Source organism: Venustampulla echinocandica, assembly GCF_003357145.1.
Source record: "Venustampulla echinocandica strain BP 5553 chromosome Unknown scaffold_6, whole genome shotgun sequence".
NCBI lineage: Eukaryota > Fungi > Ascomycota > Leotiomycetes > Helotiales > Pleuroascaceae > Venustampulla > Venustampulla echinocandica.
The window spans coordinates 972,448-1,000,366 of NW_022474211.1; the positions used below are offsets into that span (position 1 = coordinate 972,448).

At 48.1% G+C, this 27,919-nt stretch overlaps 12 protein-coding genes across 12 annotated transcripts; 4 read left to right on the top strand and 8 right to left on the bottom strand.

Moving 5' to 3' along the window:
- Positions 1–794: 794 nt before the first annotated feature.
- Positions 795–1,535, bottom strand: BP5553_07728 (Uncharacterized protein; the record flags this gene model as incomplete). The annotated part of the gene is made up of 3 exons (XM_032016351.1): positions 795–836; positions 891–1,134; positions 1,186–1,535. 3 exons carry the CDS (start codon positions 1,533–1,535, stop codon positions 795–797), a joined length of 636 nt encoding a protein of 211 aa, XP_031867582.1.
- A 289-nt stretch (positions 1,536–1,824) lies between these two features.
- BP5553_07729 (uncharacterized protein) lies at positions 1,825–2,580 on the top strand (the record flags this gene model as incomplete). Its single annotated transcript, XM_032016352.1, has 2 exons — positions 1,825–2,136; positions 2,299–2,580. 2 exons carry the CDS (start codon positions 1,825–1,827, stop codon positions 2,578–2,580), a joined length of 594 nt encoding a protein of 197 aa, XP_031867583.1.
- Positions 2,581–2,685: 105 nt separating this feature from the next.
- Positions 2,686–3,828, bottom strand: BP5553_07730 (Uncharacterized protein; the record flags this gene model as incomplete). Its single annotated transcript, XM_032016353.1, has 1 exon — positions 2,686–3,828. One exon carries the CDS (start codon positions 3,826–3,828, stop codon positions 2,686–2,688), a length of 1,143 nt encoding a protein of 380 aa, XP_031867584.1.
- Positions 3,829–6,498: 2,670 nt separating this feature from the next.
- BP5553_07731 (Uncharacterized protein) lies at positions 6,499–7,164 on the bottom strand (the record flags this gene model as incomplete). Its single annotated transcript, XM_032016354.1, has 1 exon — positions 6,499–7,164. One exon carries the CDS (start codon positions 7,162–7,164, stop codon positions 6,499–6,501), a length of 666 nt encoding a protein of 221 aa, XP_031867585.1.
- Positions 7,165–7,469: 305 nt separating this feature from the next.
- On the top strand, positions 7,470–8,454 carry BP5553_07732 (6,7-dimethyl-8-ribityllumazine synthase; the record flags this gene model as incomplete). The annotated part of the gene is made up of 3 exons (XM_032016355.1): positions 7,470–7,557; positions 7,839–7,959; positions 8,049–8,454. The coding sequence occupies 3 exons, from the start codon at positions 7,470–7,472 to the stop codon at positions 8,452–8,454; spliced, it is 615 nt and encodes a 204-aa protein (XP_031867586.1).
- Positions 8,455–8,734: 280 nt separating this feature from the next.
- Positions 8,735–11,545, bottom strand: BP5553_07733 (Uncharacterized protein; the record flags this gene model as incomplete). The annotated part of the gene is made up of 3 exons (XM_032016356.1): positions 8,735–10,720; positions 10,772–11,237; positions 11,304–11,545. 3 exons carry the CDS (start codon positions 11,543–11,545, stop codon positions 8,735–8,737), a joined length of 2,694 nt encoding a protein of 897 aa, XP_031867587.1.
- Positions 11,546–11,933: 388 nt separating this feature from the next.
- Positions 11,934–12,341, top strand: BP5553_07734 (uncharacterized protein; the record flags this gene model as incomplete). Its single annotated transcript, XM_032016357.1, has 1 exon — positions 11,934–12,341. The coding sequence occupies one exon, from the start codon at positions 11,934–11,936 to the stop codon at positions 12,339–12,341; it is 408 nt and encodes a 135-aa protein (XP_031867588.1).
- Positions 12,342–15,385: 3,044 nt separating this feature from the next.
- BP5553_07735 (Uncharacterized protein) lies at positions 15,386–17,187 on the bottom strand (the record flags this gene model as incomplete). The annotated part of the gene is made up of 3 exons (XM_032016358.1): positions 15,386–15,786; positions 15,838–16,700; positions 16,754–17,187. 3 exons carry the CDS (start codon positions 17,185–17,187, stop codon positions 15,386–15,388), a joined length of 1,698 nt encoding a protein of 565 aa, XP_031867589.1.
- Positions 17,188–17,982: 795 nt separating this feature from the next.
- BP5553_07736 (uncharacterized protein) lies at positions 17,983–19,460 on the bottom strand (the record flags this gene model as incomplete). Its single annotated transcript, XM_032016359.1, has 2 exons — positions 17,983–19,078; positions 19,129–19,460. 2 exons carry the CDS (start codon positions 19,458–19,460, stop codon positions 17,983–17,985), a joined length of 1,428 nt encoding a protein of 475 aa, XP_031867590.1.
- A 245-nt stretch (positions 19,461–19,705) lies between these two features.
- On the top strand, positions 19,706–20,069 carry BP5553_07737 (Sm-like ribonucleoprotein; the record flags this gene model as incomplete). Its single annotated transcript, XM_032016360.1, has 3 exons — positions 19,706–19,817; positions 19,874–19,987; positions 20,047–20,069. The coding sequence occupies 3 exons, from the start codon at positions 19,706–19,708 to the stop codon at positions 20,067–20,069; spliced, it is 249 nt and encodes an 82-aa protein (XP_031867591.1).
- Positions 20,070–20,262: 193 nt separating this feature from the next.
- BP5553_07738 (Uncharacterized protein) lies at positions 20,263–21,307 on the bottom strand (the record flags this gene model as incomplete). The annotated part of the gene is made up of 4 exons (XM_032016361.1): positions 20,263–20,681; positions 20,729–20,814; positions 20,871–20,881; positions 20,951–21,307. 4 exons carry the CDS (start codon positions 21,305–21,307, stop codon positions 20,263–20,265), a joined length of 873 nt encoding a protein of 290 aa, XP_031867592.1.
- Positions 21,308–21,669: 362 nt separating this feature from the next.
- On the bottom strand, positions 21,670–27,903 carry BP5553_07739 (Phosphatidylinositol 4-kinase STT4; the record flags this gene model as incomplete). Its single annotated transcript, XM_032016362.1, has 7 exons — positions 21,670–22,863; positions 22,915–23,115; positions 23,507–24,131; positions 24,181–25,883; positions 25,943–27,571; positions 27,628–27,817; positions 27,866–27,903. The coding sequence occupies 7 exons, from the start codon at positions 27,901–27,903 to the stop codon at positions 21,670–21,672; spliced, it is 5,580 nt and encodes a 1,859-aa protein (XP_031867593.1).
- Between the last annotated feature and the right edge of the window lie 16 nt (positions 27,904–27,919).

The window sequence follows — 27,919 nt, forward strand, 5'->3', positions numbered from 1 at the left end:
GGATGCGACTTGGTAGGCGTTCGGCAGGGTCTTTGAGCTTCCCCCAATTCGCTCAGGGGTTCGCAGTACAAAAGGTCTGGAATTTGGCACCACAAATATAAACATAACAGCCAAAAAACACCATATGTATGGCAGGGAGGAAGCAATATAATACTTGTTATCCAGTGCCTGTTACAATCTGCCAAAATATACTAGGTATGTGTGATAAGAGTCAAAACAAGTGTGGAAACCGCAGCAGTACACCCTCATAATGATTGAAGAAGGATTGCTAGGGGCCGCTTTGACATTCTAAGAGCCTTCTGGAATTCCTTCACCGCGCGTACATCCGCCACATCACTAAGCCCTATCAAAGAGAGACAAGAGATTGCATAATAGAGCGAGGAACTCCTCGAATAGGCGACGCTCACCCAAATGCGGATCTTGGCTGCATCGAGGCGTGGAATGCCATACACTGATGCATGAAGATTTGATTTATGTTTATACATCCTGCGGATCTGGCAGAAGAAATCTAATTGTAAGCCATCCCATTGGAGAGCCCTCGCCTCAATCCACTGTTGACATTGTAGTCATCCTCCCCACGTCGATAGAGACGCAAACGTCTTGGAGGTAACGATCGAAATATTTATCATTCCGTTTCTCTAGGCCGGGCGGCTCGGTGGGACTGTAGCCACAGATACACACATGCTTTTATGTAGCATGGTAACGTATGTTTGATGAGTATTGAACGAAGCGGATAAAGCACTTGGTTCGGCGGAGTGACTTTGGTGTCTGTTCGCGATACCTTGAATACTCTTTCAAACTACCTTCTCGAACGTCTTCTGGATCGGTTTCGCAGCCTAATATCATAAGTTAGTCCAGGTTCAGTCCTGTAGGAAGCAGCCGTAGCGCACATCAATAAACTTCTCTAGGTCCTTATCCAGATTTGCCAAGTCATCTTTTCTCTTCTTATTATCCGCAATGAGCCCTTGTTTCTTCTTCAGCAGCCCTTGCCTCTGTTCTTCGAGCGCCAACCGTTCGGCATGCTCGTTATCGATGCGGGCAATCGTCAAAGCCGTTTCGTCAGCATCTGCATACTCTTGGTGTTCGGCCACGAATTGTTCCACGGGTACTAAATCTAGAGTTCTATATTTGTGACTGCAAAGCAAATTAGCTTATGTGTGGGATATAGACGTAGAAACGACATACTCATAAGACTCGCAGCCAGCGATCTCTCCCTGCAGATGCCGTTGCTCATAATACAAGTTTTGAAGTTGGAGATGTAGCCTGTCGACTTCTTGACGCGCCTCGGCGGTCAAAGTCTTCGTTTCTCTTGCGCCAAACTGCGCATCGCGATGGAAACCGCGTAGTTGTGCTAGGTATGCGATGAGTAGCTTCTGCTGTCGGGAGATCTGGAGTTGAAAATCCTGAGATGGTGGTGAGGAGGATGAGTGGCCGGAAACCAGATCCAGGAGCGCGGTTGCTTGGTCGCAGGCCTGCTTGGAAGTTTCTAGTGCTAGTTTTAAGGAAGGATCGGTGACAATGGCGTTGACAGTCATGTTGCACGATTCTGATGTTGGGTTTGAGGGAGCTGTTGGCGATGCTCCTGGTTGAAGTCCTTGGCTTAGTCCTTGGCTTTGAGGTTTGGAGGTCAACTATCATACATTAATGCTGCGCACGGACCACACACATTCTCTCTCGACCCCACCGAGCCCGCCCGCCTGCACCTCGAAACCATTGGGAAATTTTGAGTTTCCAAGTAGAACAACCTCCTCTTGTTCAAATAACAGATCACAACCTCGCGAGCACACAAGTGCCATACCATACCATACCACCCAATTGACCACCATGGCTCACGATCCACCCCCAACGAAGGTCACTGTCCTGATTTCAGGCGAAGGCTCCAACCTACAAGCCCTCATCGATGCATCAAGCTCTCTGATGCCCTACCTCCGGATTGTACGAGTAATCTCCAACAAGGCGGGAGCCAATGGACTCAACCGGGCCAAGGCAGCGTCCATTCCAACTACATACCATAATCTTGTGGCTGGGAAATACCACAAGCCAGGGGAGAAGGATCCAAACGTGATAAAGGAAGCTCGGGAGAGGTACGACGCGGACCTAGCAAGCTTGATTTTGAAAGACTCGCCCGACCTTGTTGTATGCGCGGGATTCATGCATATCCTTTCTCCCGGGTTTCTGGAGCCATTGGAACAGGCCAAGGTCCCAATCATTAATTTACATCCAGTAAATAAATTACTATAACTCTATAACCTCTTTTATTCTTTTCTACTAACTTCTTATTACTAACTTTTATACTAGGCGTTGCCGGGGAAATATGACGGCACGAGAGCTATAGAGAGGGCTTACGATGATTATCACAAGGGGAAACTGGAACACGATACTACGGGTATCATGGTGCATTATGTCATCAGTGAAGTCGATAGGGGAACGCCCATAGTGGTCAGGCAGGTAAAATGCAAGACGCCGGAAACACTAGACGAATTAAAGAATCGAATGCACCAGGAGGAGCATCAGCTTATCAAGGAAGGTACTCAGATGGCAATCCACAATCTTTGGGAAGAGAGGGCGAAAAGTGGATGATATCTATGACTTTTGGTAGGATTCCAATGTTTTGGTTTTATTATAGTACATGATACTGTATGCTAACATTTTTGGAAAGCGTAATCGTACATGCCGCGCTCAATATCACTGCGCTGGTGCGGCCGGCAATTCCTTATTTGACGAGTCGATCCCCATCGCCGACGGCTTAGTGCCAGCCTTTGAAATGGGAGGATGTGTCGTATTAGTATCATTATTATCATTAGAGGATGCCGGCGCTCTAGGAAGTGTCTTTTGCGGGCCGGATTTGGATATCGGGGCTGGTACGGGGTTTGTGTGTCTCTGACTTGGGATCCACGACATGAAGAGCTCAACATCTTTGCCGATTGCACCGGGTACGGCTAGGTTTTGCATCCACTGCGGGAGGACTCCTTTTGCGTTGGCTGCTGTAGCCATGACCCACTCGATATCGCCATTGGTGGGAAGTACCCGTATCCGTTCTATCGATACATATGCCGCCACAACCAAGGCCTTGTCCAGCGCGAATTCTGCGTACGGTGACTTGTCAAAATTATGGACAGGTATCGAGACGAAAATGAATTCCCGAGTTCCTTCCAATGCAGCGGCGATTTGGATAACAGGGAATGTGCGATTTTTGAGGGGTTTGGGATCGATCTTGTGCTTCATCTCCTCCACCACCACAGTGATGTTGTTCCACAGCCCACCCCGTACCTCAACCTCAATGCCACTTGTATCCCATCTCATAGCATCCCGACGATCAATGACAGTTGGTGTAAAGGCCACTTCTGATTCCGCATGGTGTTCCTTAAAATTATGCTTGAATTCGTCGAAATTTGCTGTGCCCTCCTCCGCGGCGTCTTTATGAACGCTCCGTCTACAGAACCACGTCTCATCTTTCCTATCGGCGCTGTATTGGCTCATCCCCTCTAGTTTGTCTAGCTCTTTCCCAAGCACCGTGCACTCATACAAATGAACCGGCGCTGTAGATGAACTATATTTCTTTGGCGACCCGTTAACCTTCCAAGTTGTCGGGCCACCAGATTTCGGCGCGACACCATCGATGAATGGTATCGACTCGGAAAGGACGCTGGTGATAAATGACTTGATGTCGGGAGCTGGAGCAGACCCGGGGTCATGAAAGAATTCTGGACTCGCAGAAGTTTGATTCGAAGGTTCATTTCCCTTGGCACCTGGTGGAAGCTGCGATGTTGCGATCCCCTCCAAACGAACCCAAGGCCCCAGGAATGTTGACGATGATAAATGCTTCATTGCAGTTGCGGTAGGCCTCCGATCTGTCAATTCGAGCGGAATTCCTTCTCGGGGCATGCATTGGAAGGACTATTTAATTCAATTCAATCCACTCGATAAAGGTGTGTTGCGCAATGCAAAATGATCTGTCATCTGTCACACTCTCAAAACACCAACCCCGACTGCCCCTCTTTTAGCTTCAGGTACCAACTGTCACTCGCTTAAATGTGTTTATTCCAAGAGGAGCGAGTAAACATCGGGCTGGTATTGGATTAAGTTGCATACCTTGCGATCAGAAAGGGGGTTTTCGAGACGATTAAATGATGATCGTCATAGAATATGATCACCTACAGTGTACTCCGTATACTGCAGGAGTATTACTAACCTAAGGTACGTCATGACACACACCATAGGGCTACTTGCGGGGCATCTAGTCTGGAGTCGGGACAACAAGGAATTCGCGGTGTCCGGATCATGTTGGGCTGAGGTCGTAACTGACTACAATCTACTGATGCGATCGGACTATCGTGATGGACTTATGTATATCGATATAAAGTCATCCCTGACCCAGACCATCTCGAAATAAACTGGGTCCTAGCTCTCGGACCCGCTCAGCGGAACCCAGTCTGATCTGAGCATGACGGATCCTAGACATTTTGAAGCGTTGTCATGCCTGGAGACGTAATACGGAGTAGTTCTCTAGATACTATAGCTTGCGAAGAAATGCCATAAGATTACTACAAGCTTGGCTGCCGCCTTCAAATGTCTTCGTTATCACCTACGGTCGGTTTATCTAGGTCGACCAAATCTGGCTATATCTCAATCAACACCAAACGAAACATCGCGGGTGTTTCAGACTTCGACCTCTATTTTCTAAAGAAGGGGTTTGTTTGCGTTAGTCGGGTCATTAGATTGTTTTTTATTTAATTCTGCCTCCGCGTCGCCTTTCATTTTCTTTGTCTCGATTTACGTATTGATTAAAGCCGAGGCTTTTAGGCGGGATAAATAAGTCATCTGTACGCTCGCTGGCTAGCTTATAATTGGTCTTTACTTCGGCAAAGTTCTCATAATAATAGAGCGGAGAGTAGTTTTAGCCCGGTTAATGAGAAACGCCTATATAAAATCGTTTAGCCTTAATAGCGGTAACCTTTCTACTTAAACAGCTTGATCTTTATTCTTTTGAGATCATGATTTTAATTGATACATATTGAGATCTTCAGTCTAATATAAGTAAGTTCCAATACATGTTCTTAATATATAAAACCATAATAACCTCAACTAACTGTCCGCTCCCAATAGCCCTTACTATACTAGATCCAATGCAATTTAAGATAGTCTCCAAGGGGTATATCCTCATAACCCTCTTAGAGCTCTCATCTGGCTATTCTATCAATTACGCCAAGGAAAATGCACCCTCGAAGCGTCAGCTACCAACGGTGTTGCCTCATTCTCTAGAATATAAGGGATGCTGGTGCTCGGGAAACAACTTGTTTTCTTTTCGGAGTAGCAACATTACTCTCAAGGACAGTGATGGCAAAATACTCGCCAATGTCGAAGGAACATGCTCATATTACAAAAACGGCCCCACCGGCAACGGATGCTCGCTACCAGGAGATGAAGATATAACCGTTGGGGGATATTTAATTCACCATCCAGATGCTTATTTCGGGACATGCGGATTCAACAGCAGTGACATTGAAGTCAGCATACCGAATGAAAATGGCCCGGTCCAATCAGAGAAGCTTACTGTCTCTTGTTTTTCTGGAACAGACTCCTGCGCTCCGTTTGGAAATATCTGTTCTAGCAACAGTATGCAAGCATCTACTATCATGACTTCCAACGCATAACGCCGGTCAGCGAACGCAATGAAAAATTTGTTCGTGGAGGGAGAGGCTTTTACCATGAGTTATATCTGGAAATGTTATTATAGGTCACACACTCTTTTTGACAGAAAATGGAAAGGATTCCTTGGCTTTGAATTATAGTTTTTGCTTAAGGAGTTGAACTCGGTTTAATAATCAATCCTCTTAACCATTCTTTCTATCACTATAATTCCGCGCCGAAAATATATGCATTTTAAACATAGGCTTAAGGTTGTGCCTAAATTCCAATACTGCGAGCAGTGAGCAGTGAATAAGTGTGCATATATACTTCCTGTTTCTGCTCCGTTTTCCATTTTATGTACTGTACAGTACAGTCGCTTGAGACCCTTAACGCAAGACTTGTACCACCGGCAGTCTAGCAGGATATAACTAACTTTATTAAATACTCCGTGTTGGTTTTTTTACAAACTATGATATGTTCATGCCTTTATGCACTTTAATAGGTACAAACAAGCTTAGCAAAACGGAAGTTAAGACCGTGTACTAGGCAAATTTACACTAAACAAGGAATGGATGTTGCGGGGTGGTTGGCATACAATAGTATCGGAAACTAGTAGGATCTCAGGGAAATTGCCCCTCTACACACACACTTTGCTAGTAAAGGTGTAACTACCTAAGGTACGTACTATTGGGCATTGATTAAGAGAGAAACTTGTGACCATCGAACATTAACTGCTTATCGTAATAATTTAAGAGAGGAACAAGTCATATTTAACGATATAACTTTATTACCTAATGTTAAAACACCCAAATGTCGCTATCGAGTATCTAATTGCCGTACTTAATAGGATATACAGTCCTAATCTAGTCACTCCTCAGGTGGTTCCTCTTCCGGAAATTTTGCCCTACCCTCAATAACCCTCTCCTCTTTTCCCGTCTGGCCATTAAAAATCCTAACCGTCGGATATTCCCAGTCCGGATCGGCATCTATAGCCTCCTCAAAGTCCGTTATTAAAAAATGAAGATACCGATTCCCATCATTCCCCCTAACGACCGCGCCCCTCTCCCCATATATCGCGAACTCCCTTAACCTCTTCATATTCTTAAGAGTCTCCATATGATAGAACCCGAAATAAGCACAATCTTTTGTGTCGAGGACTATTTTCTGGATCTCGAGAAGATAGGTGCGGGGGATGTAGGGGAGGACGCCGTCCGCGAATTTCAAGGTATCTTGAGAGAAGGAGAGGTAGATAGGGCGTGGGCAGGAGAGGGTTGTGAAATAGGGTGCGTAGACGGTGAGGGCTTCATAGCGGGATTCGCGGTTTACCACAAGTAGAGGCGGGGATGGGGTGTCGGTGGTCCAAGATTTGGCGGTACGGACCGTACCGGGCGCGCTACCTTTAATGAAATCTTTGTTGCATAATATGGTAATAGCTCGAGGAACTGAGAGGTTTAAAGACCAGATTTTGAGGCGAATCTCAATAGGGAGGGTGGGGAAGAGGTGAAAGGTGGTTAGTGTTGAGTCTGTTGACATTGCTCAGGTCGACGCGACGCCTAGAGCGGCGTAGAACAGAGGACCTTTAGTGGTCAGAATGTTGTATTGTTACAATTTGCTGAACGTAAGTTGATTTACGGCTGCGTTAAAAGCGGATCGCTATAAAGGAAAGAGCTAGATTCTGAGATGTTGATGTTGTGAAAGTGGAATTAATACAATAAATAATACTCCAGTCGTATCACGTGCCTCGAAGTTACCTAGTCGATTATAGTACCTGGAAGTACAGTGGGTTCCTAGGCAAACGGAACAGACCAACTCCAATCGCACCTCAACTCACATCAACAATGGCGTCACTCAAAGGTCCCGGAGAACCACAACAGTACGATGGCAGCGCTTTGCGCATTGGAATTGTCCATGCCCGTTGGAATACGAGTATGTATTCTCCCTTTCTTGACATGGGGATATTCAATCCAATCCCCCAAGGGCGTAGCGGGGTATTTATTCCAAGAGGAGAGAGCATTGAGCTCCAAGCTCCCATAGCCAACTCCAAAAGCCTCGAATATGGAGAATTATGAAGGGCAATCGTTACTTGTCACTGCTGTTAGTCCGGTGACAGTCCAGTGCCCAAACATACACTAGAAATTGGCCGACTTATATTCCGAAATGCCACTCATATCCCGAGGAACCATACTGACCTTTCTACCCCACCACAGCAATAATCGAACCCCTCCTCGCCGGCACCAAAGCAAAGCTCCTCGCATCCGGCGTCAAAGAATCCAACATCATCGTTCAATCCGTCCCCGGCTCCTGGGAACTCCCCATAGCGTGCTCGAAGTACGCTCACCCCACCTCCCCATTGCCCCTCCATCAGATCAACCCTCATAAACCCATATTCACCAAGAAAGCTAACAACTGGCCCTTAGACTTTTCTCAGCCTCGCAAATCCAATCTACAACCTCCTCCTCCCTCGGCGCCGGCGACCTCCTTGGGTCCAGCACCACTGACCTAACCACTCTCGACGCACCCGGTAAACCAGGCGCAGCCTTGTCGGGGCCCTTCGATGCTATAATCGCCATCGGCGTGCTCATCAAGGGCGAAACCATGCATTTCGAATACATTGCCGAGTCGGTCTCGCACGGCTTGATGCGCGTACAGCTGGATACCGGGTGTCCGTTGATCTTTGGGCTGCTGACGGTGTTGGATGAGGAGCAGGCTAAGGCTAGGGCGGGGGTTTCGAGTGGGAGTCATAACCATGGGGAGGATTGGGGTTTGGCTGCTGTGGAGTTGGGGTTTAAGAGGAAGGAGTGGGCAAGTGGGAAGATGTCCTGATTCCCTTAAAAGTCAACTTGCACTTCCAGTCACTATTTATCAGTAACGGCGGATTTGATATTATCTAGCACAATAACTTGGGAATTTGGAGCAGAAACGAAAAAAACCAAAACCAAATAAAGGCAGATATCGGTTTGAATTAGATTACTCTACAACGTTATAAGCTTTCTTCCCTATGCTTGAGATGATCCAAAATTAACCGATCCAAAAACATCTTGAAACGCCGAAGATGCCATGCATTATTCAACACATTTCCCGTTCGTCTATTCGAAGGTTTCCATTATTGCGTATAGCCTAACATTTCCTTCAGTCCATTAGTATCCTTCTTCATCCTCCATTTTGACTTCTTCTTCTCTCGTTTCTTCGCCATCTCCTCCCAACCTTCTTCGTCATCCTCATCAGATGGAGTTTCGGATTTCCTGACTGGTCTCACTGTCACAGATTGGTGCTTGTTGTCCCACCCTTGAAGAGCTCCTGACATTGTCGAAGTTCTCGATTTGGTGTCTGCTATTGGCATGTGAGAAACTGGTCTATAGCGGCCTGGCAGCCCAACGTTGCTACGCTCTGACGGCGCTATTGAAGGCGCGTACACTGAACCACCCTGCATCTGTTGCATCCAAGGTGATAAATTGGGTTCCATCATGGTCATCGATCGCTGGTGCTGTTGGCCGCTTGACGGTCGGAGCTGAGGGCTGTCGGATCTTTGCATGGATAGAGGCTGTTGTGGCATATGGCCATTTGGCTGCATTTGCGTTTGTCCTTGCCCTCCTTGCCCCGACGTCATCATTTGCATGAACTGCATTTGCATCTGCATGAACTGCGCCATCTGCTGGGACATCTCTATTTGGGCTTGGTCTCCTGGAGTAAGCATCATGGGGTTCATTGGGCCCATTGGACTCATTGGACCAGGCATCATCCCATTCATCATGCTACCGGGAGGTGGGCGCATATTCGGTGGCATACCCATACCATGCGGCGGCACTGGGCCGTACTCCCCTTGAGGATTCGGACTACCCCTCCGCATAGCTCGAGACCTCTCCTCTGTGGCAATAACCCCGACCAAGCCTCCTGGGTGCAGAGCTCTTGAAGACCCGCCATATGCCGAACCCGCTCCACCACCGAACGCCATGGATTCTCGTTGCAAGGGGTTCACAAGTCCGGCCCCGATATATGGATCCTCTGGCAAATTCCTCGCAAATGCTGGTAGTCGTGGGTCGACAACGCCGCCTGCAGCTGATTGCATTGAACCTCGCATATTCGGGTTTGACCCAACACGAGGGACCGGTAGCCTGTTTTTATTTGGGAACCCGTGAGCCTGCAAAATTGCCAAGGGGATTTCCTCATCTTCCTCCTCATTGTCTTCCGGTTGTCCAAGGGTCATCAAGTTTGGGCTGCTCTGAGTGGGAAAGAGGCTTGAGCGAGAAGGTGCGGTAGGGGTCGATGTTTCGCCGGTGACCTTCATCATTTGCTGCCTATATACAGACATGTGCGCCTCCTGCTTCCGGCGCTGTTTAGCAGCCTCTCTAGCCTTTTCGGCCTCGTCCTCCTCATCATCATAAGTTTCTGGCTCGTCATCATCGTCATCGTCAGTCTTTGACTGCCCGCCGAGGCTCCTGAGCCTTTCCTTGTCTTGCCTATATCGCTCGAATTGGGCTGGAGTCATGACCTTGTTCTGTGGCGCGTGTTGGGTAGGTGGGGAAAGTGGCTGTTCCTGGTATCTTTGGGCGGCAGAGGCGGCTTCCACAATGTGATTATCAAACAGGTCATCATCGGCGCTTCTGGGCTCTGTTTTCTTTGCCCTCGGCGTGGTTTCGACGGATCCACCCTTCCAATTGGAGTGAACCGAATCATTATTCTGTTGGGAAGTTGTTAAAGGATTCAACCAGCTATCACGCGCCCTCGAGCCGTGGGAAGGATCATTTAACCGCCGGCTTGCGCTCAGAGACTCTCGCAGAAGCCTGGCATCATCGTCAATTGCGTCCCCATAGTCGATTGTCGACCGCCTCTTCCCCGAGTACCCGCTGCTTCTTCTTAGACCTGTATCGGCAGCCCCACCGGGTCTCTGCGGCTGCTTATTGTAGGAGGAGTTATGCGGTGGGATGGGAGGGGGTGTAGAGTTGGATATTAGCCCATCAGCCGAATTATGGCTGCTCCAAGAGTACGGCGATGGTTCCACGTCCCTCTTCTTGTCGAGGCTAAGAGGAGGCGGTTGGTTAGAGCGGCTGGGGGCCAACGATCGTGAAGCAGGCTCAGACGGCAGTGTTTCCTGATAGAGGTTAGGGGTGAAGTGTGTCTCTTGCAATGCTGCACTACTTACAGGGCTTTGCGGGAGTGGTTTGGTGGCTACGGCATCCAAAACCTGGCTCTTCCGTTTTCCAAACCCCGCAAACATGTCTGAAAAATCGCCCCCTAAGCTCAGCCCTAGGTCTCGCTCATCAAGCTTTGGAGGGGTTGCAGTGCTCGCATAACTCGATGCTGTCACAGCCCTAGCTCGACCCGATTGCTGTTCCTCAGGAGTGGGTGGCTTCGCGTCTTGAGGCAGAGAAGGAAGTTCTGAATTCTTAACCCGTCCGAAAGAAAATGTTCGGCCGGCGTTCTTGAGTGAAAATGCTGATGTTGATTTCGGTATTGGAGGCACAGGAATATCGCCGTACCTTTTATCGTGAGAACGCCCTTCTTCGCGCCCGGATACATCTGTAGATGAGGGCGCAGTAGACGCAGCGCTTAAACGGGACGAATTGTCTGTCGTAGACGCAGTATTTGTATTAGATGCTCCACTGCCGCTTCACACAAAGTCAGCCATGAATGCAGTATTATACGGATAGATTAGATTCGGGGCTGGAACTCACCGATTCTTGCCTAGACGGTCAAACATGTTGTCCTCCTCTAGATGCGAAGTGTTTGACCGTCCAAACGCACCATTGGCAGCCTTAACAAACTTAGCCCCTCCACCAAACGTCTTGCTGCCGCCGTCTGCCCGGTCAAACACTTTAAAGGTTGACTGCTGCTCTGGTACCGGCTCGTCGGTAATGTGCTCTAATCCGTTGACGGACGATTTCCGCCGCCCAAATGCCTTTGTAAATTTAGACATGTGGAATCTATTCGACTGTCCTTGAGGCTCCGGGACTTGGGGGAAGTCGGTCATACAAGATAGCTCTCGGCTAGCGTTGAACTAAATTAAAAGTGGAAAGCGAATGAAACGCGCGGTTTACGTCCACTGTAGACAGTCTGGTGCGTTCCTGAGCGAATAGGATGATAAATTATGTAGCGTTCGATAATAAATAACGAGGGAAACGGCCTTCTAGACAAACGCGCGGGAGGAGTCAGCAAGATCGAACATCAAATGCAACAATCCGGCGCCTGGCTTTGGCGTGGCTTTTTCCCAGCCAAACAATCGTGGCAAGTTGCATGCAACCCGACGCACGATATTCTCTTCTTCTCGGGCAGGCAGGCTGGACTCGAGGACCGGGATCGCAACGATGGTTTGGGATGGGGGCGGAGGTCGAGATTTGCGGGAGAGCGCGCGAACTGCTGGAACTCGAGGAGGCCGGCAGCAAGACCCAGAACGCCGAGTCGTCGACTATGAAGAGCGTTTGTGGGTTTTAATTCCTCGAGGATTGGAGGAACAATCGGAAATCGAGGCACAGGAGGCTGTTGAAGGATTTGTTGACGTTGAATGTCGTAATCCAAATATAGACTTGGAGCGATCCACACCAATGAACGGCTCCTCGACCACAACAACAGCAACGGAGAGAGACAGCTGGAATGCACTCACCAGGAGAGGCCACCGATTCGAACGGTTGCAACTGAAATGCGGGCGTCGACGAGAAGAAATACAGACTGGCACAGGTGGAACAGGAGCGAGGGTGGGTAGAGAACGAGGATGAGGGCTCGTGTGTTTTTCCCAAGATGACCTGGAGATTCGGAGAGCAGCAAGTAGTTTTGGAGTTGGAGCATTTAGTGGAGGTCAGGTTGTTAGGTTGCCAGTTAGTTGCCAGTTAGTTGCCAGTCGCCAGTCGCCAGGCCCGGGAGCACGCGGCGGCCAGAGGAGTTATTAGGCGGATCCGGCTGGCACGCTAGGCCGCATCGGGGCAACAACCCCTAACCATTTGGCCACCTCAGTTCGGGGGATCCGTCGCGGGTTCGAGGGTGATGGCCATGACGAAGAACTTGAAGTTACGATCCTGTACGAACACAGCACATTGCAAGCAGCACATCGCAGCACATCACTACTACAGGCAGAGCACGGGACGTTGGAAGCAGCGGTGCTCCCGCGGTTGTTGTATCTGCACCGTGTACGGGATACAGCCAGCCAAATCCCCCGTTCCCGGCACTCACCTTCGATAGATCTTTGGATCTTTTGCAAAAATAGGAGACGTGGGCAGCAGATCCTTGCCTGGCTGAGCGTCCCGGCCCAGATGATTCGACTCGGAGAGCTAGAGCTTTCCACGCCGACCATGGCGGGGACCCGGCGGACGTAAGTTTCTTAGTGAGGCACGATACTACGATAGTCAGGAACGAAGCACGAAGTGCGTGATGATGCTATCCGCCCTGGAAGGCTGGGAGACAAGACTCGGGTTGCATGCCACAAGCGCACATTGCTGGTATTCCTGTTGTTGGATACCACGTACAATCCGATTCACCAACTGGACCGTTCTTCTCCGATCCCCCGACTCAAAATAGTGGTGCTTTATTGCTTTCAAACCTGAACGGCATCCAATAGACGTGCCGAAAGCTTATAAAACCCCAATGGCATGAGAGGACTCCCGGTTGGAGCCGTGCTCCATGACGGCGCCGCCAAGCTCGGGCTAAGCAAGCAAGAATGAGGTTATCAATACCACAGCTTTTTTCCGTCCCCATTCGCTTTGCCTCCGTCTTTCTCGTTGAAAACAGCGTCGGGACTCAGGGGTAACGAGGTACCGGTGCCAGGCAACCCGGAAACGGGAGGAATGCAAATCCTGCCACAATGACGTCCTTCTATTATTATCTGACGATCAACAAGTTGATCGTCAACAAGCACGGTGCACTGGGTGCAGTCCGATGTTCGATGCTCTTCGATGATCCCGCCGCCCCTGGGGCGCCCAATGCCCATCACCATCAAATCACCTGCTTGCTGCCAAGTCCTGCATATCGGTAGTCCGTACATGACAACCTGTACAGAGGTACGGTACTGAACGCAGTGTAAAGAGCATTACCTACAAAGTACGCACTTCCTTGCTTCATATAGCACTGTGCATCCCGGCGGCTCTATTTTGAACCTGCGATGTCTGCTCTGTGGGACTTGGGGGTGGGCGAAAATACTGACCTCAGCGGACCCTCGAATTCAATAGTGATCTGGCACCAATGCGTCGTCTAGGTCGGGGATACGCCGCCATCGAATACCCCTGAACAGCTGGCCAGGTTTGCGGATGGCCGGATCAAAGCTGCAAGTTTGCGACTTTCTGATCCGCGCATACTACTGTACTTTTAACCTCCGAGCTAAACTAATAATTGCGACAGCTACTGAGAAGCTATAGATTTTAGGGATTGTAGGTTTGTATAGAACGTCTAGAGTGCTAAGTAGAAACTAGTGCTTTGTACTCCGTAGGTGGAGCCTTTTAAGAGGCTTTATCCTTCTACCTAGTTACGTAGCACAATAATGCGCACTTTCATCGTCACGCTATTCTATCAAGACCCAACCAGCCACCCAACCTCGGGTATCGATCGGGATACGAAGTAAGCGTTGCACAATTAGCAAGAGAGACAAGCTTCTTTAGCCCACAAACGAAATTACATTGTGTGGCTGTGCCCACTCCGAATCCACCAAATATTTCTAATCCATCAAATACCTAGGTACTTCTGGTTTCCATAACCTGCTCCCAGCGTGGCTGTTTCTTTCACGTTGATTCGCCCATCTGCCAATCCCACGCAATGATGTAGCGGAAAAAGAAGAGCTACGATGATAATTCGCGGCCGAGATGGCGGATGGAACGCTATCTCCACGATTGGTCCGATCGATGATAGCTAGTGAGGTGATCGACTTCGTATAAATCGACTTACCGAGAGGGTAAAGAAGAAATACGAACTACGGAGTATGAGGTGACTGGTTAAACTCTTTATTTTCTTTGTTCAAACCTGTTCTTCGTACGTCAGCCCTAAATAAAGGGGCATGGAAGAAATCTTAATAATCTTGCCGCCTTGGTTTCGGTGGAGGGGTCTAGTCCGTTGCTCCGCCTCGTGCCTTCAAACTTTATAAATGTTCACATGGCAATCACCGATAACTTGAGATCCGGTATCAACGAGTCAAAATCTCCACTGCCACCACCAATTACAAAACCAGCGCAATTAGGCTGATAATCCAAAACCACTGCCGTTGCTAAATTAAGTCTGTCAAGTCATGCCTTTCCTAGCTGCTTTCCTCGAAGACCTCGGTCTTGACGTGAATATTCAGGGGGATACAGAGGTAAAAGGGCGGCCGAACAGCGGGCAGCCAAGGAACGTAAAATGGAAGCACCCCGCAAACTAAACCTTGTAGGTCCTCTACATTACTCCAACAAGTTGTAGGCTGCAACCTAGAGGGATACGTGAACCTGGCCACCTTGTAGTCTACTGTGCTAACCTATCAAAACGCCTCGCAACCTCACTAATAACATCCTCGGGGTATCAAGGCATGTGCCGGCCCTTAGATAACTAAAGACAATAGCTTAAACCTCGTTGACCTCGCACTTGCTCCTATAACTGGCGGGACTGGAAGTTGCGGATGGAATGATAGCTGGTTGGCGAACAAAAGATAGAGAAGATATCTCGCTGGATGAGGGGTATTTCGCTATCGCTGCCGTCATTAAATTACAGACACCGTCCGAACGAGGTCGGTGGATATTTATAGTGCTCTATTCTCGCCAACCATACCGCTTCATACGCCTGGTCTAACACGTTGCCTTGGCCCTCCCCTCTACACCGATTGCTGTTGCATGTGCGTCGGCAGATTCCAACCCGCATAATCCTGGTGCACAAAGGCGCGGTCAACAAATGGCACCGATTCCAAGACATATTGCAACGACTCGCCCAAGTCGTGACTGTCTCTCAGACTCATATTCTCGTCTAGAACGATATCCACTTCGACATGGAGCTTGTCGCCCGCGTGATAGGCTTGCAAGCCCTGGATCTGCTTGATGGTCTTGGCGAAACGCATTGTGAGATATAACAACACATTTCTCTCATCAGCCGTTGCTGCCGCACCGCAGAGGTTGCGGATATGCCCTGCTGATGTATCCGCCCAGCTGATAATGACGTATAAAGAGAGGAGGAGACCACCAAGGGCATCGAGCCACCAGAGTTGTGCATAGTATCCGACTTAGAAAATGTTAGCGATTAACACAATATGGCAATAGATAAGGGCCATACCTAGAGGGAATATGATACTGAAGATATTGAAAATCACATCCGTCATCGCATCCTGGGCCAAGGCTTGAACACTCGAGTTTTTAATGAGACGACACCATACCCAACATAAAGCTTTGATGAAGACCGTAGTGGACATAATAATGATAGATGGAAGGCCAAGCTCGATGATGGAATGGTCATTAGAGGTCAGCCTATTGATGCATTGTAGGCCTACCTGGCAAAATGAAGTAATCATAATGACGGAGAAGACGAGCACTCCAATAGGTTCCAGGCGCCTCCGGCCTACGGGGTATCGGTATTGATCTTGTCTGTCGATCAGCGTCGTTGTAGTCCAGACGATACCTGTGCTGAGAAGATCTAAAGCAGCATCTACCAAACTTGCTAGGACCGAGAGCGAGCTTGTGAGTGCAATCACAGCGATTTTTCCAGCCAGCAGCAGAGCGTTTGCCATAAGATTGATGTATATGGCCACCAGCACGATCTTGTCGCCGCTCTCCACGCTGTCATCCTCGAATCCGGGGATGTTAGGTTTTGGGCCACTCTCCTCATCCTCAGTGGCTAGCAGCGGAGTTTGGTCGTTGACGACCTTGTAGAGCTCACGTGGAGTCCGCTTGATTTTTTTCGGAAGATTTCCTAAATCATCTGGCTTTTGAGAGGAGTCACTTGCAGGGGAGTTCAGACTTCGAGGCTCCTCTGAGATTGTGGGTGGAACTTCAACATTCTGGAGGATAGTTCCTACTGGTCGTTCAGAGGGCGTGCCATTGTACTCGTTCAGAAGATCGTGGGGTAGAGACGAATCTAGAAGACGATCGGTATATATATACTGCTGTACCAAGCTGTTCGTCCGTTCGTAGTACTCTCGTCTATTAATCATCAGCCAATGGCTCGCAACAAGGCAAGGACTTGTCATGTATACATTGGCTTTTTCATCTTTTTCAATTGTTCCTCCGTCTTCCAATACTTCTCCCACCTATATCGAGGATTGCTATTCCCAATAAGTCTCTGGCTCCGCATTTGCGGGCCAAAGAGAATCTCATTCAATCGTCTCTCCTCGGTGGCGTTCCATCTAGATTCCTCAGCATCATTGAACTCGGCCGAGTTCCTTCGAATTCCTGCCAATAGACTCGGTGGGAATTCGTCGTCCTCTCGGGCCCGAAAAGAGGGCGGCCGTCGATGCATCGACTGTAATGAGGCATTGGAACGCGATCTGATCAAGCTGCTTAAAGCACCCTGCCCATGAGTAGTCATTGGATGCGTGTCGGTACTACTAGAAAGAGGTAGGAAGCTCGAAAGCCTGGCAATTCTACCATATTGGCGAGGAGGGGATGATGACAAGTCATCAGTCGACATGTTGATGTTGCCACTGTTTTGGAGGAATGATACATATACCCGTGCTCATACTTCGTTCTCATCAAGTAGGTACCTGGTAGTTCTATAGATGTCTGGTATGCATGGAAGAGTGACGGAAAAAAAGACGTGCACGCGTTCCTTGTTCTTTGCTTTGCGCCAAAGCACCAAGCTACTGGAGCTACGTAAGCCATAACACTCCCGTCTATCGGACTGCCCCACCTTGCAGGGTTAGAGAGACACTTGTTACGATAACAAAGCGTAGGAATATAGATAATAACGATAGGAATTTACATAGCCTTGTTCTATGCCTTTCTCGTTAAATCAAAACGTTTGCTAATTGCAAGGGATGTGGTGGTGCTGTTAGTAATCTTTACTTAGAATTAATCCACCTTTCTAAAGCGGTTCAAAATAGTAAATCGTAAAGATGCCAATCTGAGAGTTTGGTATTAAGAAGTATATGACTATGTCGCCAAAACTGAAGCAGATGCTCTCGAAGTCGAATGTGATTACGATATCATGAAGCCAAGCGCTTGACAAGATATCCTCTCGTACTTTCGGGCTGGCGCGAGTCGTCACTAAATCTGTTCCTCTTTACATACTTGAGGATAATTCTACACTTAACCTACACTCGTATCACGTTTAGTTCATGATTCATCTTTTGCTGATTTCTACCGAATTGCTCAGCTGTCTTGATTGACAAGCCTAGTATTGAATTGACAGGGACCTCCAGCCCAATCCCGGGGTATCTCTACAAAATATTACTCCCAAACGCCAGCTTGCCCAAACATGTCATAATCATCGAATATGTACCTCGACAACATCCAAATCTTCCAGTTCTGCATCCTCCACTGTCGACGCAGAATCGAGCTTGTCCCCATCAACATACATAGAAACCTCTTTTGAAGCTGGAAGGTTATTGTTACGACGGAAAGACTCTATCATCCTTTCCACCGTTGTCGTAGGCCTAACCTTGGCCTTAAAGTCTTCAAGACCCCGTGCCTTGAATACCAACCTCATAGTTGGAATTCCGGGATCTTGTTCAGATGCCTCTTCCTTATTGCTTTGGTCGTCTTCCATATCTTTCGCCGCTTGCATCTTTTGGTAGGCACTGTGGAGCTCTTCAGTCCAGACTTCAAGATGAATCCTTCCTGCTTCGTCCACCCCACCATCAGCTGTCAATATTCCACGAGCATCAGTCCTGAGGCCGAGTGCCATACAAGTCGTCGAATCGAAGAGACGTTTACCCCTCCAGGTTAAGAACACCTTATCTTCGAGATTAGAACCCATTGATTGGTATTCACACCATTTTGTCCTAACGTCCTTCAGACGCTGAGACAACTTTCTCTTAACTATTAGAGGTTTCGACCCCTCAATTTGAGATGTTATGAGAATATCGACCACGGGATCTTTAGATGGTATGGGTCCCGCAGTCTCGAATATGTCATCATCCACAGTGGTGCCCTTGCTTGATTGATGGCTTTGTTCGTCAAATGCTTTAGCTGCATTTTGACGTTGAAGCGCCTTCTGCTTTTCGCGTTCCCTTGCCAGGTGAATAAGCTCTGGAAATTCCTCGTCGGATAGTTGAAGGTCATAATCATCCTTCGTTGTAGCTTTTCGAGGCACAACATAGCTATCATCATCGTCGTCATCCAGTACAATGGCTCCAACTATAGCCTTCCTGACTGGTATAGTTTTGCTTCTCTTGTCGCTATCGCTGTCGCTCAATGATATGATAGCCGATGCACTTTTCCTGGCCTCCTGCCTAAGCCGCCTTTCTGCTCGTAGGTCTCTGGCATGACCCCCGGAAAGTGTGGTAGGAGAGGACTCCAAATCGTGCTGTGCGGGTATTGAATCTGATTTGTGGCTGCCGCGCCTTGAAGGGGTTGATTTCCTAGGCTGAATTTAGCCCGAGTAATATCACTATATTTATCTACAACTTACCTCCTAGAGCGTGAGCTTCCGGCAATATCCTCATCTGAGCTATATGGATCCTTGGTAGAGATGCGCCTCTTCTTCTCTTCGGGAGGGCTTGATTCTTTCCTGTCCACACTAGTTGGACTCCTCTTGCGCTCTTGCCTCGCGATCTTCCTCTGCCGCCTGCGCTCTTCCTCAGCCAACCTTTGGGGGAAGATTTCGCGGGATCTGCTAAAGAAGGCTACAGCCTCTTCGGGTTCGGACGAGGCTTTTGCGAGTACATCTTTGCTGAATAGAGATCGTTTTGCAGGTGGCAGTTTTGAGTTGTCAAGAGAACCCTCTCCGGTATCTTCTGCCATGTTTATGCGTAGCGTTGTCAGATCGCAAATCCATGTGCCGGTAGATGCTGTGGTGAGGCTGGCGGTGGGTGGGAACCTGTATCGCGGTACATATCGCGCTAGCGGGCATTTAGAGTCAACCCCACGAAGCTCTTGGGCATCGTAAACCTTACAACTCTACTCCACCAATTTCGGAAAGCGAAAACGCCTGATACAGAGTAACTACATATACCACATCTACTTGTGAGAGTAATCCCCGCAGCGAGATGGAGAATGGAAACGCGACCCAAGGCGAGGGAAGAGACCCTTCCGGCTTCCTCAGCGAGATCATCGGCAGCTCAGTAACGGTGAAGCTGAATAGCGGTGTAGTCTACAAAGGTAGGTAGCTCCGTTGTCCTAAGGATCTGAAGTGAATGCTAAAATATCCATTGCAGGGGAGTTGCAATCTGTGGACGGTTACATGAATATTGCGCTGGAAAAGACCGAAGAGCATGTGAATGGAGTAAAGAAGAGAAGTTATGGGGATGCTTTCGTTCGGGGAAACAATGGTACGCTATTATCTCTCGAAGTGGAGGGAGCTCTGATGCTGACATTTTGCTTTCTGTAGTTATGTACATCTCGGCGGATTGATCACAGACGCCTGCGTTGGGGAAACCGACTCAAGGGGTTTTGCAAGCACATTGCATGGGAGTCATGGAGTATTCAGGGCATATATCATGGCGTTAGCGTTCATTGAAGATCTTCCCACGATGACAAGGGCAAAATACTGAATGGCTGCTGGATCGAGCTGTGGAATTCATCTATTGGCGAAAAGCTAAAGCTTTTAGACCCGCGATGTCCATGCAAGATGCGTACGTCCATGGACCGCAACCTCGCCAGCAGCATTGCGCTCTACATCATCTGCTTTCAATGCCTCGAACACCTTCCTCCGCACCTCTTCTAATCTCGCTCCCTTCAGATTCGTTATCTGACTGAGGGTAGAATAACGAGACCATATCGCCTCATCTGTCAAATATACTGTCCACTTCACGTCCTCCTCCCCAATTGGTAGTGAAAATAGGGGAAGATGATGAGTGAAAGTATCTTTCAAAGTCTGTAAAGGAGTAGTATCTTGCTGGTTCTCAAACACCCTTTTCCATGCCAGGTGTCTAAAGCGTGGGTGGCCGTCTTCAAGTGAGGCGATAATATCCTTGAGTTTTTGCTCCCAGTTGCTTGCTGATGGCCAGTCTTTCGGTGCATTATCTGTAAAACTTAGTATGTACCCCTGATGAATGAGTCGGGTAACATACAGTCCTCGATATTCCAAATCATCCCAAAACTAGCACCTGGCCGCAAAGCCCTGTGGATCTCCTTCAAGGATTCCTCTGTAGCAAACCTATACCCTCCATCAGCACCTACTAGGCCACTCACTCATATCTAATTAAGGCATACCAATGAAAAGCCTAAAATATCACAAGATTGATCAGTATCTTTAGCTCCCCTCTAAATCTTATATTGTCTTTATAACTCACTTGCGCCGCTATCAGTGCATCCGCCCACTCCGCCCCGACTGGAATATTCCCCGCATCCCCATCTAGCACCTTAATCCTAGATCCTAAATTCTTCTTCACTAATTCCTCCCTCATACCCTCATGAGGCTCAGCGGCTACAATCTCAAACTCCTCCGGTCTAGCAGCTATCAATTCTGTAAACTTGCCTGTGCCGGACCCAAGATCGATAACTCGTGCATTATTCTGGTTTGCTACTCCTAAATGACTTAGGAGCTTGTCTACTGCTTCTGTAGGGTATGATGGCCTATATTTGTCGTAACGTGAGCCGTCTTGGAAACCGCTTGCTGCGCGATTATCAAGCGTAAAAGGAGTGGCCATTTTGTAAGTTTACCAAATGATCGCAGATTTTCTATATGTTTGGAAGATGTGTAGATGTGTAGATATACAGTATGCAATCTGAACTTCATTCAATGGTGTCTTCCGGGACCGGAAGACGCCATTAAGCGTAGAAATTCATCAAGAGTGGAGTAGCTTTAATAGCCATGCAAGGCATCAATTCGCAGTAAGTACATCGGATAGCAATTGCCGAAGCTATCTTGAGTCTACCTACGTAGTAAAGTAATCTGCCTTGGAATCGGGTATAATAATCTACGCTAACGCAAATGGGACTAAATTATTTACAGGTAGAAAAGAAGCGACCGGTTTCCAGTTATCTAGCAGTCCTAATATATCGTGTCCATCTAATATGGAATACCGTTTGTCAAGAGTTGGAACTGGTCATATACTCCCGTCGAATAACTTGACTGGCTCTTCCTGATCAAACCCCTCATGAAATCCGCAGCCTCCCTCTCGCTCTTCTCTGGTACGAACCTGTCTTTGAAGTGTTGGATCGTCTCCGGCTTGAAACACGGCAATCCGGAGTCCATCATCAATAGCACAATTTGAGACAGCTTGTCTATGTATTGACGCGACGCTAGAAAAGCTTTCACACACAACTCCTCAAACCATTTGTAGGACTGGTGCTCTGTGCTTCCACCCATGACAGCTACCATCTCAGTTGTGAGTTTAAATGGTGCTCGTTCGAATTTGACGCCTCCAGGAGCAATGTCGAAGCAGAAACCGAAATCTATGTGTAAGATATGGCCAGCGTCATCAATCATGATATTTCCATTGTGTCGATCCTTGAACTGTAATAAGAATGAGATCATCGAGTAAGCAGCCATACTTTTAACAAAGTTGCTGCGTGCCTCTTGAAATCGTAAAGAGTCCTCATTGCCATACTTTGAGACGAAATAGTCATAGAGACCATTGACTGCTTCTCGGCCAACCATATCTCGAGAAATCGAGTTCGGCAGAACGTCAATAACACCACAACCCGGTGCGGTGGCCGTGACCCGGTATGGAAACACATAAACATCCAGGCCGACGTTGTTGAAAATGCCTCGGAAGGCCGCAATCATCTGAAGGGCTAAAACGTCTTGACGACAATCATCTCCAACCTTAAAGATCGCTGATTGCCATATCTCGACTGTGTTGTCCTGGGGTATTTCTCCAGTTTGGTTTGTCTCTTCTAGCATGTCATCTGTGCCTTCCATATCGGTCTTATTCTTTTTGATCCTAAAGGTTGCCATGTAAGGTGCCTTCGCGTGGCTCTGGAGGGGCTTCCCAGACTTTCGGTCAATGCCAATAACGACACCATCAGGGTTGCTGGGCAAGTAAACCCCAACTTCAACCTTAATTTTCCGTAGTTCTTCCTCAATCTTCTGCTTTTTCTCTGGTTTCGGGCGCTTGATGTAAGGTTTGAGCTTGCCGGAAATACTAGTAACTTCGTCGAAGAAGGCAAATTCGCGTTCGTAGAAATCCCTATCAAGGGCAGAGAACTCGGCAATCATCCGATCCGTAACTTTATCCAGGGTAGGTTTAATAGCATCAGGCTATTCTTGTATTAGTATCACATATATCAGCTAACTGGTTATAAGACTTACAATCTTAGAATCTTCATCTTTATAAGCGTTCGCTTTCATGTTCCAAATAATTTGATGGGCAAAAAGCTGGGAAAACTGCGCGGTCTCCAAAATATATCTCTCGACGTAGCCAAGTACATCATACCGCAGTGTTTGCACGATCTGAGGAACATAGAAGAACGTGACATCCACAGAGTGACATTCCAAAGCACGCATAGCGTACTGCAAAATGAAAGGATTGTTACGATAGGCGGGTAAGAAAAGCGTGACTGCCGTTATGGGATTTACCGGAGCCCAGTACAAAAGGTACTAGTAACGTTAACTTTTGGATTGAGACTTCGGAATAGGGAGCTTGCCTTTAACTGAAATGAGATATCATCTGGCAAAGACCCTCCAACTAATAGTTGGACAGCTTCTGGTTCATCTATAGCTTTATCTGGGAAATTTAGCAAGAGCCATCGTATCTCCTTATGGAGTTGAGGGGATGGAAATCTTGTTATTAGTTTTATTGCCAAATGTGGACTTTCGTTCCATGCTGTCCTAATAAGGCTGAGTAGAGAAGCCTGCTCCCTATTAGTAAGACTGCCTCGTCATTGCAAAATTGTGGCCTTACCTCAATTGCAGCCTTTGAACCCCGACTGGGCGTGACTAGGTCTCGAGGCTCGCCTAGCGGATAGAGCCATACATTGAGCCTCGTCTGCTCGCTTTCCATTAAGATCTGAAGCAGGTCTTCCTTGGCCTGGAGGGATTTAGAAAGCGGAGTGGGTGTTTCAACGACCATCTGTATATTCTTGAGAGCTACAGAAACTTCGGCCAGTAAACGAGTCTCTGCTTTCAACTGCAATCTGTTGCCACCAAATGACCATCGCGGCGCAAACGTAAACCAGCTCAAGGCAGCTGACAAGATCTTGTCTTTGAGTACAAACCTGGGGTGGAAGCCGAGAGCAGTTACATGCTTGATGACCTTAAGTCCGAAGAGAACAATTTGGAACCTAAGTTCCCTAGCCAGTGGATGACCCGTCGTTTGTGCTAGACCATCTAGGGTGACATTCAAGAGTCTAAGAAATGTTTTTTCCGTATGTGGGCTTCCCAAGCGGCTTGCATTGAAGTGGCTTCCTAGGAATTGTAGCAATCGCATGTGCGGAGACAGAAGATTATGAGATGCATGCTGTCGTTTTGATAAGTTGGCACTGTTACTTGGCGCAAACTCTCCGGCGACATAGAAAGGGTCAGGATGCCTTTATCGGTCAGTAATATTAACAACGAAAAGGAAAGACGGGTACTTACAGAAATTTTACATTGAAAACCCCAAGCCTTCGATGCACTGTCAACTCCCATTGTTGAGCAACTTCCATCAATATCCGTGGCTCCATGCGAGGGTTCTCATTAATCACACCGAGCCAAAGTGATATACCAAGCTTGATGGATGGCTTTGTGAAGATGGAAAATGGTATGACAACAAGATGATGTACAATGGCACACTCATCTCGCTGGCTCCTACATAGTAGAGCTGCCGCCCTCCTGAGCACATCGCGGAGTTCCCCAATTGGAATATGCATTCCCTTAAGCGTGCGGTTTTGTATGTTAGAAAGAACCGTGACAGCGTCGTCGCATTCATTGCCAGACTTCGATGCAAGGGAGCCACGTCGCTCACCGAGAGGCAGAAAATGCAGCCATTCAGCATCCTTGTTTGGGAGTGTCTCTGCGTAGCGGTATTCTTGTCGAGTCGTGTACTGAGCTATGAAGTCAGAGGCGGTATTAATATTGCACTCTCCATGTGGGTCAATCGCAGCAAGCCTCTGATCAGTGCTTGGAATGACAAAGCCCATTTCACTTGCAAAGGATCTCCCCAAGGAGATATATCCATATGCACCGTCGTCATCGTAGTCAGATAGATATGTCTGTAAAAGACCCTTGACATCCAAAGGCGCAATATTGATAACGGATGTTACCCATCCTTTGGCTCGTTTGTAGAGATTATTCAACGTTCGCCGGCGCAAGTTATAATCGTCCGAGAGCTCAACAGTGACCTTTCGACGCGCTGATGTGAACGATGATTTCCATTCATACTCATCTGTCTCAGCATCCAAACAGCTCGTCCACATGAGCGACAAGAGATCCAAAAGGGTAAAAAGTGACAATTTTTGGCAAAGAGCAGAAGGAACCGAATTGATAATAGAATCTGCACACTTTACCGCAGCTTGCTGAACACGGTCAATACGGTGACAACAGGTGTTGAAAATCAGTGCAAGCTGTTTTGCCACGTAAGGAGCTGAGAAGGTCGGGTGAAGCCCACTTAAAGTCTTCTTGAGGTAGGCACCCATAGCAGCCACAACGATGCCCTCCATAGCGTTACTCATGTCACCGGTGCGCATACTAGGTTCCATGAAGTATATCAAGGCCTTGGCACAATCGCCTGAATCCGCTCGTAGTGTCTCAACTAGATATGCAGCTTGTAGGAAAATAACCTTGCGATAACTAAGACTCCTAATATCCGAAGCCCTTGAAGGTAGAAGAGCTGTAAGTCGTTTCTTTTGTATTGATTCGTTTTCGGAGCTCATACCACGACGAAGGACAGTGTTTAACTCAATATCGCTCTCGATTTGCTCCCCTCGCTGCTCTCCAACAAGAGGCTTTGAATGAATTGCGATATGGCGTAGTTCATTTAGGTATTTCTTGCCACGGTTGGTGTTGGTCGCGAAACCGTGAACAGCGATATTAAACCATGCATCACGGAAGAGAGATGATATCTCCTCGCTAAGACTATCATCTGAGGCCAACTCATTGTTGGACATCAATATGGCCAGAGGATGCAAGAGCTGGGCAATGTCTCGTGCCGCGATTTCAACATCTCCCTCCCCGGCCTTACTTTGCCCGTGGTATACATCGCCCTTGCTGACAATAGCTTCAAGAAGGTACTCTAGGTAAATGTCATGTAGGGCAGTCTTTTTTCGCAACGTTGATGAGAGGAAATTACGGGCGCTCATCACCTATAGATCAGTTAGCATAACGGCAGCGGCAGGAAAATCTTGAATGGAACTTGACGGACAGCGTCTAATAAGAGCTCATTGTTTTGAGCCACCCCATCGTGGCAAATTTTAGAGTAGATCTTGAGTAAGGCGCGAAATTCGAGTAGCCCTCCGCTCAACGCCAATGTAGCAGTCTCCTTAATAATGCGTGCATCAGTCACTCTACTAATTTTGTTGATCTTTTGGAGCAGCATAGTCTGAGCCAGAGCGGTAATTTCCGGGTCATTACAGCTAGAGGCAATAGTGCAAATGGCCTGAACAACATCCCCATATACGGTAGAGGTGTCTTCCTCGCCAGTTGTCAACAAAGAGATATTACTACCGGTAGATTGCTTCCCTGTATAAAGCATGGAGCCAGCGCTTCCATCCAACAAAAGGTCACCATTAGCTCCGCCAGCAAGGGCTCGCTCATTAGAGCTAGAGCTCAGAACGTTTCCGAAGGTATATAAAGTGGTGATGATGGCATCTTTCGAGAGTATTTGGAGAACATAGGCCAAGCAATTGGATGCAAGGGAAATAGTCCCGCCTCGTGGGCCGCCCTGAACGATGAATCGTGGTAGTAGACGAGTGACATTCGGCGCGAAACCCGGCGACAATTTTGAGATCAAAGCCATGGCGCGCAGAACCACGCTTGCCAGCGTCTCATCAGCCATTTGTAATGGGTCCGCAAGAGTATCCTCCAGCCAGGACATGAGAACATCAGCATCGGCAGCATCTTCGTCGAGGAAAGAGCAGTTCAGGTAGCTAGTCAAAGCACCAGCTTTTACAGAAAAAGCCAGGCGCTGTTGCCAGGTCGACCCCAAGCGAAGGTAATCAGCTCCATCCTCAAGGAGACTCATCTCATCCGTAGCCATATCAGCCATTGTCTCGACAGCATCAAAATCTACGACGTCATCACTTGGGGGAAATGCTTGGCTCGATGCACCTGTATTCGCGATGTGTATATCTAGAACATCGTTATTTCTGAGGGTGTCTACGTCAGTAACCAGAAGTGAGGACGCAGCAACCAAGAGCCACATGAAGCTTCGTTGGAGGAGCATAGCACCAAGAGGGCGGCCGATTGCTGCGTAATGTCGGACATATCTCTTCCACTCCTTCGCCTGACTGTGCAGTGCGTTTGAATTTCGAATTGCGGAAAACGCTTTCTCGACAGCGACCAGAAACTCCTCGGACAGCAAAATTTTGACACGTTGGATTAGAAGGGTTCTTTCGGAAGCGGTCCAGAAATTAGCATAAATTGCAGTGGCATCAAGGAACCCTAAAACGGTCATAGTAATATTAGCGACATTGACAGCGTCTTGTACTTCGGTATCGCTCTCATCGTCGGAGGCAGGCTCCTGAGCTGGCGAAGCTGCCTTTGCTGCATTTAAGCAGTGCCGCAGATAGGCCCATAGCAGTTCAGTGATCGATTGTTTCAGGTCCTGATGATTGATACCCAGTGTAAGGAGAGCCGCCGTGAGATTGTAGCTCAAGGCTTCTATTGGGGAGGGTTCGATGTCTCGAAAATAGGGCGACGGAACAAAGGCTTGGGTGTGAGCCTCCAGAATATAAGGAGAGAGTTGTTCCACAAGTTTTTTGGCGCTCTCGCGATCTTGAAGAAGGGGGGCTGCCTTGCACAATGCCAGTAGAACCTCGAATTCCCGGATGTTCTAATGTCCCCTCAATCAGCCCTGCCTAGTTCTACGCAGGAACAACAGGTTCGTACCATAGGGGAATCGGATAGAGAGCTCGAGTGGCCATTGGCATGCCCATTGACTTTGCCATTAGCCTTCCCATTTTGTAAACATCCTTTTGAGAGTCGCTCAAGATCTGAATGATCGAAAGTAGTATCCGGTGACGTAGCAGACAGCGCTGCAATTTTTTGCAGTGCCTTCCGGCGAATATCTCGAGAGGCACTACATGCATGTTAGGTTATAATACAGGTCATTATGGGGGTTTCATACGAGTTCATGGCTCTCTCCGATATTGACTTCTCTGGCATGTGCGCTGGTACGGAG